The 12,421-nt window shown below is 42.2% G+C and overlaps 1 protein-coding gene across 7 annotated transcripts in view; it reads right to left on the reverse strand.

The window, feature by feature from the left end:
• Positions 1–371: 371 nt before the first annotated feature.
• Positions 372–12,421, reverse strand: part of LOC308224529 (integrator complex subunit 6-like) — a 40,405-nt gene continuing 28,355 nt past the window's right edge. For 2 of the 7 annotated variants that reach the window (XM_080624558.1, XM_080624556.1), the window contains 9 exons: positions 9,074–9,168; positions 8,231–8,341; positions 6,234–6,449; positions 5,650–5,773; positions 4,939–5,081; positions 4,347–4,578; positions 3,559–3,951; positions 2,000–2,093; positions 372–1,315 (listed from right to left, as the gene is read on the reverse strand). In XM_080624558.1, coding sequence (XP_080480684.1) covers positions 1,216–1,315; positions 2,000–2,093; positions 3,559–3,951; positions 4,347–4,578; positions 4,939–5,081; positions 5,650–5,773; positions 6,234–6,449; positions 8,231–8,341; positions 9,074–9,168 — 1,508 coding nt within the window. In that variant the 3' untranslated portion in view covers positions 372–1,215. Of the gene's footprint in view, positions 1,316–1,999; positions 2,094–3,558; positions 3,952–4,346; positions 4,579–4,938; positions 5,082–5,649; positions 5,774–6,233; positions 6,450–8,230; positions 8,342–9,073; positions 9,169–12,421 lie in introns of those variants that run through there. The other 5 variants (XM_080624560.1, XM_080624559.1, XR_013957505.1 and 2 more) reach the window with 4 other exon arrangements.

Raw genomic sequence — 12,421 nt, forward strand, 5'->3', positions numbered from 1 at the left:
AAAACAGTTAGAGGAACGGAGGAGAGGATACCAGCTCAGGTAACCAAAGGTTTGCTAAACTGGAACCTTCAACACTGAGTGAAAACCTGCACCCCAAGCAGGCTGAGCTGAGCGATGGAGCAGGTACTCCAGGGTGCAAACGCATCCTGCATCTCCCACTACAAGCCGTGTTCGAGGGCGTGCAAGACCAGGTGGAGCTGCAGTGTAACTGCTCACTGGTGGTACAAGACCCCTCGCAGTCTGTTGGTAACAGACAAGTGGAGGAACTCAGTGCTGCCCGCTACAGACTCCTCAGATGAGCGCTTCTTAAAAATTAATAAAATGGTTTATTTTATATATACATATGTTCCAAAAAAATTTATACAGTTAAAATAGCAAATTAGTGATCTGGTAACAATACTGTTCAAAATAATCTCTTTCGTATGAACATTAAAATACACGGTTTGTTAAAAGCGTTTCCTTTTAGTGCTTCCAAAGCACAGCGTGTGCCAAGGCCACCTGAAGAGTCTCCGTCCTCCTCACAGGATGAAAGAGAACTGAAGTCGGGGACCTGGGAAGCCTCAGGTGCACTTTGTCTGCAGACAAAACAGAAGAGAGTCTGAGGTAGATTGTTTAGTGACCAGCGGGTGGTAACAGTCACAGGGCTGTCTTTAGCTTTCATTAACACAATAGCAGTTTCTTTACTCTCAATCTACACTGAATCTCAAGGTTAAAGGCATGGCTAGCAGTTCTTGGGAACAAGACCCTTGTCTCTGTGGTGGCAACATGCAATTTTACCAGTGCAGGTGTTTCTGGGAGGGTTTTTTTTTGGGAACACGGGCTCTCTCCACGATGCAGACAGTGTGTGCATTTGACAGTGCCCCATTTTTAGTGCAACCTGCTGCCTATAGCACGTAAATGTCTAATGACAGCGTTCAAATGAGTAAATTCTCATCACCTGCAGGAGGGGCAGCAATGGGTATTTTCTTCAGCCTGTTGAGCAAATAGCACCCTCCACAGGAAAAAAGCCACACCTTTCATAGCAAATCCTTAAGGTTATAGCCCAGCTTCTGCCGATAGAGGTTCTTAAAGTTAAAGCTCCACTGCTTCTTCTCAGACTGTGACAGTAAAATCACTTGACTGCCAAGATGGTGAGGGCGGCAGCGACATCCTCTTCCACTCTTCTGCGGCACAGCAAACTCATTCCTGGTCCATATCCGTCCGGCTGGTACATTATTATCTACTGTTGACATGATTAACTCTGTTGGGGAGGCTGTTGAACTCTAGTTCCTCTAGTATTCTCTCTAAGTGTTGTATTAAGACCCGTTTTTTAAACCTGAAGAAGAAAGGGAGAGCAATTTCAATTCGCATCTTCCAAAAATACAGTTGAACAACTCAAGACAGGACAAGGGCTGATGGCTTTAAACTGAAACAGGGAAAGTACAGGTCAGATATAAGGCAGAAGCTCTTCCCTGTGAGGGTGCCGAGGCGCTGGCACAGGGTGCCCAGAGAAGCTGTGGCTGCCCCATCCCTGGCAGTGTTCAAGGCCAGGCTGGACACAGGGGCTTGGAGCAGCCTGCTCTAGTGGAAGGGGTCCCTGCCCGTGGCAGGGGGTCGGAATTGGATGATCTTAAGATCCTTTCCAACACAAACCATTCTCTGGTTCTAAGACTATTCATCCACAACAAAACATATTACCAGAGGATTATCTTTTCCCAGTATGGAAGAGCTCGTTTAATTTATGCCATCAGAATGGCCAGAAAAATGTAATTTAATGCAGCCATCCTTGCCCAATGCACCCAAATTTTGGGCTGGTCTTCAATAACAACCCATCTATGGAGTTTACATTTAAACTTTAAGTAAAAAAAAATTACTCTATAAAAATATAATAGTTGTTTTAGCACTGAAATAACTACAATAATCGAAATATGGCAAAAAGGAAACCAGAAATTACTAGTACTGGAAAAGTTTGATTTACTACTTATCTAAATCAACGCAAATCATTTATATCTGTACAAACCTTGCTGCTTCCTTGATAGCAAACTCAATGAAATACTTCTGAATTTCCATAGGTCCTTGCACCTCCTCAAGGAGTGAGAAAATTTTTTCATAGTCTAAAAAGAGAAAGAAAATAAAAATTCAACCACTTATGAAAAAAATAAACCAAAACCTTGAAAAATGCATTTTCAATAAAGCTTAACAGTCAAACAAAGAACCAAAGCCCAGCTCCACGTGACTGCATATGGCTATATGTGTAAGGCAAGAAAAAGCTCACATTAGCTTTATGCACATAAAGCAGGTGTAACCCGAAGTGATACTGAAATGTGGCACCAAAGAATTAGGTTGTCTTTAAGAGCAGTAGCTAGGAACATCTGTCCTTAGAAACTGCAGGCTAGGGAGAGCAGCCTCCTATCCCCATGGCTGCTGCTCCCGCCTCCTGCCTGAACTCTGCAGCAAGAAAGGTGACTCACAGTGAACACAGTACTATTTTACTCTACAGCACCACTTCCTAGACATTAATTTGGTATAAGATTAGACAAGCCCACCTTGCAAAACAGGAATCAAAGACATACCCAAATAAGAAGTTTTCAACCATCCTAAAAATCAAATACAGATGCAGCATAAAAATGGCTTCATCTCTCAACAGCTTCTGTCTGCCACAATGATTACAGGCATCAAAATACTAAGTTTTGGGCAAGCAATCCAAGATCAGAAAGCCAGAAAAGTTAAGAACACTCCGTTATACTGATTACTGGCACTTGACAATGCATTAGAGAAAGAGCCAATAGTTTAATTTGTAGAGATAATGCACTCAGACACAGAGCATATATGGGACATCTGCCATTGGCAAATCCTACAGCACATACGTCAGTTGGAGTTTCAGGTTAGTGTTTTGATTTTGAGCCTGTACACAAGTACGGGCAAAAGTATGTAACAAAAGATGAGGAGGAAAATTACTTTTCCTCACAACAATTTAGATTTTGAGGGGTTATCAAACCTTACAGGAAAAAGGAAGAAAGAAGTATTTAGTCTTCAGTTCCTATGCATTTGCAACAGTTTCCACCAGTAATTACACTGTCTCCCAAAGTAAAACAGTTAGTGGTAAAGTGATACTTTTAAGATTCCCTTTGGAACATATTTCAAAATGCACCCTTGTAGCTACATATGTCTTTGCCCTCCCCAAAGGAAGCTTTGAGGGGCACAGAGCAACAAAGTATACTATGTACACACAAGGAGCAGTGCAGCCTAAGGCAAAGTCTAATCTCATTAGATCCTCACCATCCAACCCAAAACCTCTGCTTTCACAGAGTACCTTTTACACCAACCTATCTTCAAGGGCAAACAAGGTCACCTGGCACTCAACTTCCTAAGCCCTGCTGGCTGAACTACAACTCACTTACCCAGTGTGCACGAACTTGCTTCATTTTCTGCCCCTCCATTGCTCACACGCAACAACCAGAAATGACTCAACATCTGAAGTTGTACATGGACTGAAAATAGCTCCTTATTTCTAGGAATAGCACCATGTATATTACATTCATAAAAACCATACACCCACACACAGGAAATCCAACTTACTTCTTCCAGGTTTGCGAACCTCTCTCATCACTTTAATTTTGATATCAGCATTGTTTCCCTCCAGCATCATAGGGGTTATCTTAAATGAATTTGGCACAGACTCCGAAGTAGACTCCATGGCCCGTTTTTGGTCCTCTCCAGGCATGCTGCAATTTAGAGGCCCTCGAACAAGTGCGTTGGGACCAGGTTTATGATCCAATCCATCTTCACTTAAACAATTGAATTCAACAGGTAGAGAGTCCAAGTCGTTGTGTAATACTTCATCCTCTCCCGTAGCAGCTGGAACCGAAGGACCCATCTGCACAGGTAAGCCATCCATCTGCTTTTCCAGTGACTGACAGTTCTCTGCTTTCTTCTCTCCATTGCCATCTTGGACAACACTGTTATTGGTATCTACAAATTAAACACAGGTATCTTACTAGTGTGCAACTGCAAGATCAAAAAAACCCAAAAGGAAGCAGTTCTGGATCCTTTCATGTCTGAAGTAGCACACAGTGATGTGACAGAGCTGGACAACTCTCCAATACTTTAGGTGACCAAAGGAATACTCCCTTCAGACTGTTACCACCTCATCTCACTATCGTGAAGTCACCATTTTCCCATTTTTATTCCAGTCTTCGTTAGCTATAGCAGCAGCCTGTTTATCTAGGCCAACAAAAGAAACTCAGTCCTACTGCACGCTAAAGCATAAGCTCTATAAAGCACTGAATCAGCTCAGAACACACACAAGAGTGCTTTGCTTCCTTTTTAAAATCATTTGCAGGCTGCTGCACTACAACTCAATATACCTTTATTTGCTGGGACACCTTTGAGGTTCGAATAGGACGGGGATCCAGCAGCAGATGGTGGCCCTTTCCCACCAACGTGGTTGGTGACGACAGGCGGTGACTGTGGCCGTCTCAGCAGTGGTGACATGCTTCGCCTTCTCTTCAGTGACGCTGGAGTGTTGAGCTCTCCAGGACGTTTGATCTTATTCTGAGGCCCAGCAACAAATTCATCTGCTTCATCTATCATCATACCCTGAAAAGGAAAAAATACCCCCAAGTTTTAAGAACAGTACATAAGAGAAATTATTCCATCGATGAACTGATGAAACAAGCTCCCCTGTGTTAAAATTCAGGTGGCTTTCCAAACGCTTTACAGCTCTTGGAACAGAGTTACCTAATGTATACTGTAACCAGAGACAGAGCAGTGCCACATCAGCACGATCCTTTACACATTTCCCTTGAACCACGTGAAAGGCAGCAATCCTTTCCTCAGATGACACAAGAGCTACACAGGTTAGCAACATACTACAGTTGCGAGAGAGAAATTCTACTCTCAAATGATTTCAAGCCATGTTAGATATAAAAGTATAGTAGATAGTGTGGCAGCTCCTACCTTCTTGTCCTGTTTAAATGGATTGCCAAATGTATGAAGTCTTTTTGGTTGGTCTGGGTCAATCTCCCGAAGGGGTGAAGGCATCATTTTCAGGTATTCCTGGTAATTCCCCATTTGAGCAACAGGAACACTGTGAAGACAGTCTGCAACAGAACAAGAGAGATCTTACTTTAGAGTCTACCTTAAAACTAAGGGAATACAAACTTCAAGCATTTTAATTGCAAGTGCTAGCATTAAAGAACTAGAAATGACTATTTCTTTTCACTAGGGAGGAAGAGCTGGAGACTACATCTTTAGAAATAAGGCGGGCAAGAGTTGAGCTTAAATAAAGGAAGAATGAAACAAAAGCAACTTCAATCTCTATGCTAACAATTGTAGCTTTAGACTACTAGCACCTAACAAAAGTAAACCAAAAGAAGCTCCTCTCTGCTTTATGGCTATAAAACCCACATCTACTGAACCCCAGTGTACAGGAAAGCTCTCCCACAAAACTGATTTTTAACATTCAAAGCAAGATGACATCTTGCATGACCCAAGGCAAAAGTTTCCCTCTTTCCCCTTCAGAGTCAAAAGGGCATGGACTGAGTCAGCAAATGACGCAATGTCCATTTCTGCTCCCATACTGAGGGCAGAAAACACTATTTCAGGGAACAGAAGAACCAAAAAGCTGTACTCTCTCCAGACTGCTGAACAACGACAGTGGCTCCTTACCTTCATCCTGCCCCAAGATAAGCCTGTGTGTTTTCAAAAGATTGGTTCTCATTCTAGTGAGCTGGTCCAGAAGACTGCGACGAGGAATATCATAGGCATTTCTGAATGCCTGAGGCTTCAAATCCTAGTTTTAACACAAAAGAAGGCACTTTCACTTAACCAGTCAGTTCTCATGCACGGAGAAATTCCTCTATGAGCAGTAATAATGTTAACTGTTAATTATTCTGAAGTCACTTCAGAGCCTCAGAACAGGATAGAGCAGACTCAATGGCTGTCCTTTCAACAAGACCTTATTGTGCACTAGTGCTTTCAGTTCCATCAAGCCCAAGCATGTTAAGTCCTGACGAACACCACAAGCAGGGATTGTCACTTAAAACAGTTCTCTGTTTACTACTGTGGCATTCCCAAACAGTCCCAAAATCAAGTGCAAAATCTGCATTTGCTCTTCTCACCATTTATGCCTATGCTGCATTCTTCACGCCTCAGTGAAAGCACTCCCTTCCTCTACACTAAGTCCATAAAAGTTACCCATTTAGAACAGATGAAGTTAACTGCTTAATCATGCAAGATCACTCTGTGTTTACCTTGTTTAACAGTCCTATGTGGAAGCCAGCGAATTCTTTAACATTCATTTCCGCCAGTCTCAGTGGAGATTCCCCAGTGATCCCTTGCAGCAGTTGCTTAAAATCCCTACTGTGTACCAAGGAGAGGCCACTGGAGTGGTTTTTCACTTTTATTCCAATTTCTTGTGGTACTTTCTTACCCACTGAACCTATTATCCGTTCCGACTCTATTTTTGTCTAAAATGGAATCACACCATGAGTTATCAGCAGGAATTGCACATTTCCAGTATAAAACATAGTACATTCACAGAATCAAACTATGAATTTAATTCCCAACTGCTCAACAAACAGGAGAACTACCTACCCCAGGATATATTGGATTACATAGATTAAATCTCAAGTAGAAAGAAATCCTAATGTGCTAACATATGGAAAAGCCATTTAGCCAGTGTATCCACATTAACATGCCAGTAGGAGATCTGTGAATATCCCCGATTTTGCTAAAAGTCTCATTTTTTGGGTCCCTAAAGAATCATCTTTCAAGGGAAAGGGGAAAAAATAAGGAAAAAGGAAGGTGGGATAGGTGGGATGCCTTAGGTTACTGTAAAGTTGCATCTAAACCAATAGTATTATTCAAATACAGTAACATAATTTCAGGTCTTATTACTGAAACCACCTACAAGCTAAGGTTTGCACTGTATGATTGCAACAAGGGAGAGAAATCATTTTAATCAGTAAGTTTCCAAAAACATATTACTTCTCAAATTAGCACAGATTTCTTATTACAGTTACAGATAACTTTACTGTATTCAGCTTTAACTGTAGCAAAGGAAGATTTTCACCCACTTGCAGTACCTCCACGAACACCCCAACCAACCAAAACCCCAAACCCCACAGTGACTGTAACCCACTTCCCCCAGCTCTCATCCTCTGCAGGGTTTGCTTCATTATCAGCGGGAAACTCTGAGTGTCAGGACAGCAGCAGCACAGCGCCATTCTGGAACTGCTTGTCCCTATACAGGAGCTTATAATGCATCCAACACATTGACACTGTTTCATGTGCTAAGAATGTCTGTGAAAACCACAGTAGCCATCTCAAGCCATTCCAACTCCATATTGCACATAAGTAATGTGAATTTGGATATCATTAAGTTATATATCACAGAAGTTTGATGTCTAATAGTCACTCAGGCATTCAGAGGCTTTTGGAATGTATTTTGTGCATTTAAGGAGGAGGATTTTTTCCTTTGTAATTATAAAGGCTGCACTGCTTCCCCACTGACTTCTAGACATTAAACTACTGTTGGAAGACCCATTTGCGCTAAGGAGGCATGGCTTTCTGACAGTTACATCTGAAATGGCATTCTCAACAAGGAGAAAAAGATATGTAAGACTATTTGAAGTCTTCAACTGTTCAAGGCCAGGTTGGACGGGGCTTGGAGCAACCTGCTCTAGTGGAAGGTGTCCCTGCCCATGGCAAGGGGTTGGAACTGGATGAGCTTTAAGGTCCCTTCCAACCCAAATCATTCCGTGATTCTATTTCCCACCAGGTCATGTTTAACACACATTTGACCTGAAGGAAACAGGAAGCTCAGATTTTGTTCCCCATGGACAAGAACATACACTTCTTTTGGAGCACACACATTGCCCGGGCACATGTGGAAATAAACATGAGACAGAGCAAGCCTCTGACTTCAGCTGTGAAGAAGGATGGCAATAGGAGTGAGCAATCCAATTAGTGATCATCTCTGGACCTTAAAGATCTAGTAGATACTTAAAATATAGTTGAACAGGTCTCCTTTGTGCTCCCCTCCACCACTTACAGAAGGCACAATCACTGGCTACAGAACCACTCTGGCTTCACCCATATTTGCAGTGGAAATGCTCCCCAGTCTTCAATTATAGTATTTGCTGTACACCCATATGAACTCCCACAGGGATTTAACTGCTTTATAATGAGATTACCACAAACTAAATAATCAACGCACTTCTAATTGCAAAGGTTTTATCAATACTACCTGTTGGCTGAGTTTTTTAAGGTAAGAGATAACACTGTAACTAAGTCCACAATCTAAATTATCTGATATCAGATTTGGAGCTCCCATCATCCTTAGGGCTTTCTTTAATGGCTATAAGGAAAACAAAATACACAATAGTAAGAGAAGAAGTATTTAAAAAGAAAATTGATAAGCTCAATTACAGGAAGCTAAGGCACACAGATCAGTGCTCTAGCTTTTCCACTTTTGGCCACTAAAATTCAAGTCTATTCAGATAACATGTGACATGAGTTTGGTAGTCTAACTAGCTCGCAATGGACATTATGCCACACTACCAAGACACCACACAGAGTGGTGCCACTGGCAATTTCCACTCAAAGGCTCAGTACCAGAATAGCCGGGATGATGCAAGTCCGTCTTGAGGTGCATTGTCCAAGCTACATGTAAAAGGTGCCTCCCGCCACCCTTTATTTAGCCCAGGCAGTTCTCTTGGTATCAGCTTCCCAAGTTCTAGCACTTCATCCACATTAACAAACAAATCTGCATTTTCCTTCTCAAGTTACAAAAATAATGCCAAATTGGGTTTCTCTGAACCATGAAGTACTTTAGATCAAAGCTTATTTAATATTTAATGAACAGAAAACACATCTACTATCTGAGTACAGTTACTATTACTCAATATTACTACAAACTTATTTACTACTACATGTTTGAACTGTTCTACGTACCTCTACAAAGCAAAATGTCTACTACCTAAAATGTCATCATAATTACATCAAGTTTACTAGGAAGAGGTCTGATGCACAGGACTCTGGTGACACCAGCCATTATACCCAGGAGGATGAAATAAGTAAAGGAACATACCAGTAAGTAGTAAGGAGGCATTGTTTTTAAGTAGTTGTCAAAAGCCTGTCGCCACTTCAGATTTGGCTTAAGTTTGTGAACCTTAAACAAATCATCTGCAACAAGGAAAACAACAGAAGAATGTTTCATTTATACCGTCCCAGACCATTTGTGTTATCCAAAATTCAGTGTGCCAAGTTCCAACCCCCCTTCTTCTCCTCCCTCCACCCATCTCCCAATGGGGCTTCCCCACAAAAACTGTTCTTAACCTCAGGTTTGAAGGATTGTGGATCCCCAGTCCTAGCTGCAGTGGACAATCCAGGACAAAGTCCTCATTACAGGCAAACTTACAAGGTACACCAGACTCAAACCACACAGCTCCTAGCAGCATGGAAGGTGCAAGAGATCACCTCCCTTGCCTGTTTCCTGCATCGTCAGGGACTCCCTGTATCTGATTTAACCAAACAACATTCATTTGGTTCAATTTCCATTTTCAGCCCAGCTTTGCTTTGTTCCACCTGTATGAGGAATTCTGGTCTCCAGGAAAAGCATTTTGGAGTACGAAAGGGAAAGAAAAGTGAATAAATCAGAGCAGGGAATCCCTCTGGTCAGCTTTGCAGCCACACTGCCTGCCTCCTGCCACAGCAGCAAGCTCTCCCTCTCATACAGAGACAGTCATCAGCTACAAAAACTGCTGCCCTTTAAGAGATGGGCAAGTAGGCACATTATTTCCTTCAGATACTGGTTCAGAAATACCTTGCTCACACTACAGGTGTGCATATTGCTGTTAGGAATCACTGAGTTGAAGCACTTGCTGTACATGCTATAAACTGTTAACAGTGATCTCTAAAACATCACCACAGTATCCTGCAATTAATTATTTGAAATTATGGATAATCAATGGAAATCAGGTTTCTCCTTAAGCAAGGCAAAGTGACACAAAGCGAAAGATATGCAGCACTGGAGAAAGGGATGTCCAGAAACTAACTGGGGAGAGCTGCAGGAGAGAGATGCACAGAAGAGGGTGTGCGAAAGACAGATGCAGCCAGGAAATTGGTTTCTTCAGATTGAGCTTTCATAAAGATTTGGAGAAGGAAATTTGACTTGCATAGTATTCTGCACAAACCAAACAGATGTTAAGAGACCATTTCCCCAGTTCTCATAGTCAAAGCACACTTGATTTCAGGTATTTTCCAATCTAAATGAGTTCTGTATCACATATAAAAAACACACTACAGATGCTGCTTGTTCTTTTCCCTGTCCTGAAGGAAGTGGGGTGGAATTTGAGAGGACAAGTTAGAACTCCATTTGAAATCTCAGTACACCACATGCTTAGCGCTATTATCCAAAAGAACTTGTGATGGTATCATGACATATGGCAAATATAAAATAGCATCCATTCTGATCTTACAGGCCTATTAGCTTTTTGCAGCAAAATGGAAGTTAAACTATACTCCTGCTCCCAAAATTCAAAATGAAAGGAAAAAAATGCAATGTAAAATGTTCAGTATTACAGTACGGATTTATGGGCTATGAGTTGCTTATGAGTACAGCTCTAACCTTAAAACCCTTATCAGCACTTTATTACTGCCTCACTGCACTGTGAAGGTTGTAGCAGTCCATAACCCCTGCAGCTCAACCGCAACAGCCACTCTTAAATGGCAGAGACCTTGCTAATGCTCAGCTGGCTGTGACTCCTAATCCACAGCACAGCTGCACCCCGAGATGTCAACCACAAAAGCACATCCCTGATCTCTGCTGTTCAAGTAAGAAGTGCTCAAATCTAAGCAAAGATTTATCTACTTAAAGCGAGAGCCTCCGCACAGCACACGCTCACTGCAGGCACTCCTACCCTCTACAAGGGAGACAGTCATGGTGGTAAACACAGCCCCAAGTTTCAAAGAGAACATCACCATCAACATCTTACCTGCCTCTACTGTGACAGTTTGAGACATACACTGTCAGCAGATTGAAACATAGGCACTGGAAATGTGCTTTTCCCACTGTGCCCTGGGCTGCACATAACCATTTATATCAATAAGCAAACAGTAACACACTTAACTATGTCTTTCATAGATTAAATACCAAACTTCCATAGGTAACATCCAAAAGTATTGAAAAAAAATAGCCTCACATAAATTAGTTTTAATCCAACCTATTCATTTTCAGATGCTGCTCTTTGTATAGTCCACTGATGGCAGAGCTCCTTTCGCTTCTAAACTCAGAAAGCACTGGGTAATTTGGAACATGGTATCAAGAACCACTGGGGAAGGGCCACAAGCTGCAACAACTCAAGAGATCAGATAAACCCACAGACAGACCAATGAATTTCAAGCTATGTTGCAAAGTCTTTATCCGCTTCAGATGAATGTACAGAACAAGCAAACTGCGATAAACACGATACCAATGCACAGGTTGAATCCCAGTGCTACCTAAGGGGGCTTGATGCACTTTCAATCTCAGTGAACAGTTAGAAAGGTGATTTAAAAAGAGCTCAGTAGTTCAGCTGGAGCCTAATTACAATAACAGTTCATGTGACAAGTGCCTGGCTGTGAGTGACAGCTTGTACCATGTAACCCAATGTAAAACTTACACTGGTTTTTAAATCACCACTCATTAAATTCCACCTGAGCAAGCACACCACCATTCCCTACTGACTCCTGTAATTCCCTGAGCTTTCTAATGCCTCTGCACTTTAATGCTCCTTTGTTTTAAGCAGTAGAGAGCCATGATTTTACATTCACAGAAAGCAGCATCCTTCCCTGCAAGCCATCTAGCTAGAAATAATGTACAGTGGTAGCCACCATTAAAAGAAGGTATTTTGGCACTCTTTTCCACTGATACAAGATGTCTGGCTCTCCCTCCAACAGCATTGCTGTGGTCACATTTGTGGAAAAGCCAGCCCTTGGTTTCCAAAAGATTAAACATTACTTGCAGGCTGTCTCAGGGAGCAACTGCCCATGTTGCAGCCCTTCATGGGCAGACAGTTTTGCGATGCTCATCCTTCTGCATGTTTAGACCCACAGAGAAAGGGTAAGGACCACTGTGTCATGGTACCTTTTTATTTCATCGCTGCTTCTGCTGACACTCCCAATGAATAAAATCACTCCTATCACCCAGCATTAGCACTCCCACTAACACAGAAAAAGATCACAGAACCCCAGAGTGGTTTGGGTAGGAAGAGACCTTAAAGCTCATCCAGTTCCAACCCCATGCCACAGGCAGGGACACCTTCCACTAGAGCAGCTTGCTCCAAGCCCTGTTCAACCTGGCCTTGAACACTGCCAGGGATGGAGCACTCACAACTTGTGATGATGCTGAGGAAACATCTTGGCAAAGCAGGAGCACAGAGAAGTATACTTCATCTCT

Source organism: Psittacula echo (assembly GCF_963264785.1).
Source record: "Psittacula echo genome assembly, chromosome: 8".
Classification (NCBI taxonomy): domain Eukaryota; kingdom Metazoa; phylum Chordata; class Aves; order Psittaciformes; family Psittacidae; genus Psittacula; species Psittacula echo.